At 48.3% G+C, this 2,064-nt stretch overlaps 1 gene segment (V, D, J or C); it reads left to right on the top strand.

The window, feature by feature from the left end:
- Positions 1 to 321: 321 nt before the first annotated feature.
- On the top strand, positions 322 to 1,556 carry LOC123357031. The segment is given in 2 exon segments: positions 322 to 409; positions 642 to 1,556. Coding segments are annotated over 2 exon segments (375 nt in total).
- Positions 1,557 to 2,064: the final 508 nt, after the last annotated feature.

Raw genomic sequence — 2,064 nt, 5'->3', positions numbered from 1 at the left:
AGAAGGCGCTGTCCTGCACTTATATGTGGCTGAGAATCTCCCACGCCTTTACGAGTGTTAAAGGACCAAATGCTATTTATTTAAATTGATTTGGGGCGTCCATACGCCTTAAGAGGCTTCATAATTTTCTGCGCTGAACTCACTGTCTTAGGGGGACACGCATCCCAGGGAGAGATCCTCATGTGCTGACAGAGCTCACACCCAGTCATCGCTTATAGTCGCCTTGTGAAACTCGCATGCAAATCCCTGCCCTGGAGGGTTCCTGTTTAAATACAAACCCCTGATTGGAGGAGCCTCAGTCTCCCCTAAGACACAGAACTGCCCGGGCCTGGCTGCTGGGGACAGTTTGCACCTTCACTTAAAATGAACCTGCTACGGATTTTCCTGTTCATGCTGGTGGCCCCTTCAGGTACGTGTCTATTGGGGGTCACCAGGGTTCCTTGCTGCAGTGACTGCAGAAGAGGCGCTGTTCAAAAGAGCCCACTGGAATTAGGTGCACATATCCCAATGGAATTTAGTGGCAGTTGGGCGCCTCACTCCCTTAGGTGCGGTCTCAGGGTGTTTAATTTTCACATGTTCCCCGCTCCCAGGGGACAGGGCCTGGCTCATTTCTGTGTTTCATTTCTGTGTTTCCTTCCCAGGTGTCCTCTCCCAAGTGCAGCTGAAGGAAACGGGCCCGGGAGCGGTGAAACCCGGAGAGTCCCTGACACTCACTTGTACCATCTCTGGAGACTCGGTTTCTAGCGCCAGCGTCACCTGGACCTGGATCCGGCAGCCTGCGGGGAAAGGGCTGGAATGGGTGGGACGCATTTACTACAAACCGAGTCAGTGGTACACTAACTACGCCAGCGGTCTGCAGAGCCGCGTGTCCATCACACAAGACACTTCCAAGAACCAGTTCTCTCTGCAGCTTCGCTCGCTGACAGCTGCGGACACCGCCACCTATTACTGCGCCAGAGAGACACAGTGACACAGAGCAGAGCGGGACTGGCACAAAAAGGGGAAGCGGATTCTGACCACTTAATTTTCACAATTTGAGCCGAAAGAGCTGAGATTCTCCTCTCCCCCTTCCCCATAACACTCCATGTACGTGGAAAGAAAATGCAAAGGGGAGGCGGGTACGGAATCTGAGCGAACTTCTGATGTATATTTGCACCAAGGTGATGCCACGAACAGGAGGATCATGAGCCCAGTGACACGCACCAACGCCCTGATGGCGATATTTACAAAAGTGCTGGCAGCGCTTGTCCAGCAAAATGAAGTATCCTGGATCTTCCAAGGGCTTTTCGGGGAAACACACAAACAAATCCAGTCCTTCCCCTCCGGATGGGAAAGAGAAATAGGGAAAGAGATAGCAAGGGACTAAACGGAAAAATGAGGTTGACCTGGAAAGTTTTCAGGAGCACCGATTTGAATCGAGCAGCTGAGGAGGATGAAGACGTTGATAATAATAATAATAGTAACAAAATAATAACACGTGGTGTTCAGATCGGGTGCTGTACTAACACCCAGGAAACAAAGAACAGGAAATTGCACAAGGAAAACGAGGAAGTGGAGCAGGGGTCTCTGAGTGGTTGATGGCTGCAGCCCTGGGCTCCTCATTTTACCTTGGAGTCCATATGGGTGACCTGCCAGACCATCTGCCTCTAGCAAGGATGGCTAGGCCTTCCTCACACTGATTCCTACTGATTGGCGGATTTCGTTAGTGGGGCCCTGTGCTCAGCTTCATTTTTGCTCCCTGCATGGGACCCAGACAAGAAAAATAACATTCTCTCTTATCTCCCCTGCCCCTCGTTTTTCATTCTTTTTTCCTTCATCCTCCTCCTATATTATAAGTAATTGGAAATAAGTGAAAGTAGAGTGAGGAACCTTGATTGTTTTTGTAGTCTAACCTTTTTCAGGGACCTCTTGAAAAGTGCTGAGTGTCTCAGTGGACCATTTAATGATCTTTCCAAATATTGTTTGTACCATTAGCTAACTATTGTAAAGTGCTTTGGATAAGAGTGCTTTATAAAAAGAAAAATATAATAATATAATATAATAATATAATAATAATATAATAAT

This window comes from Mauremys mutica, unplaced genomic scaffold (genome assembly GCF_020497125.1).
Source record: "Mauremys mutica isolate MM-2020 ecotype Southern unplaced genomic scaffold, ASM2049712v1 000247F_np12_subseq_31950:375604_obj, whole genome shotgun sequence".
In the NCBI taxonomy this organism is placed as follows: domain Eukaryota; kingdom Metazoa; phylum Chordata; order Testudines; family Geoemydidae; genus Mauremys; species Mauremys mutica.
Note: the sequence above shows the minus strand (reverse complement) of the source record. Positions and strands in the feature narration are given on the sequence as shown.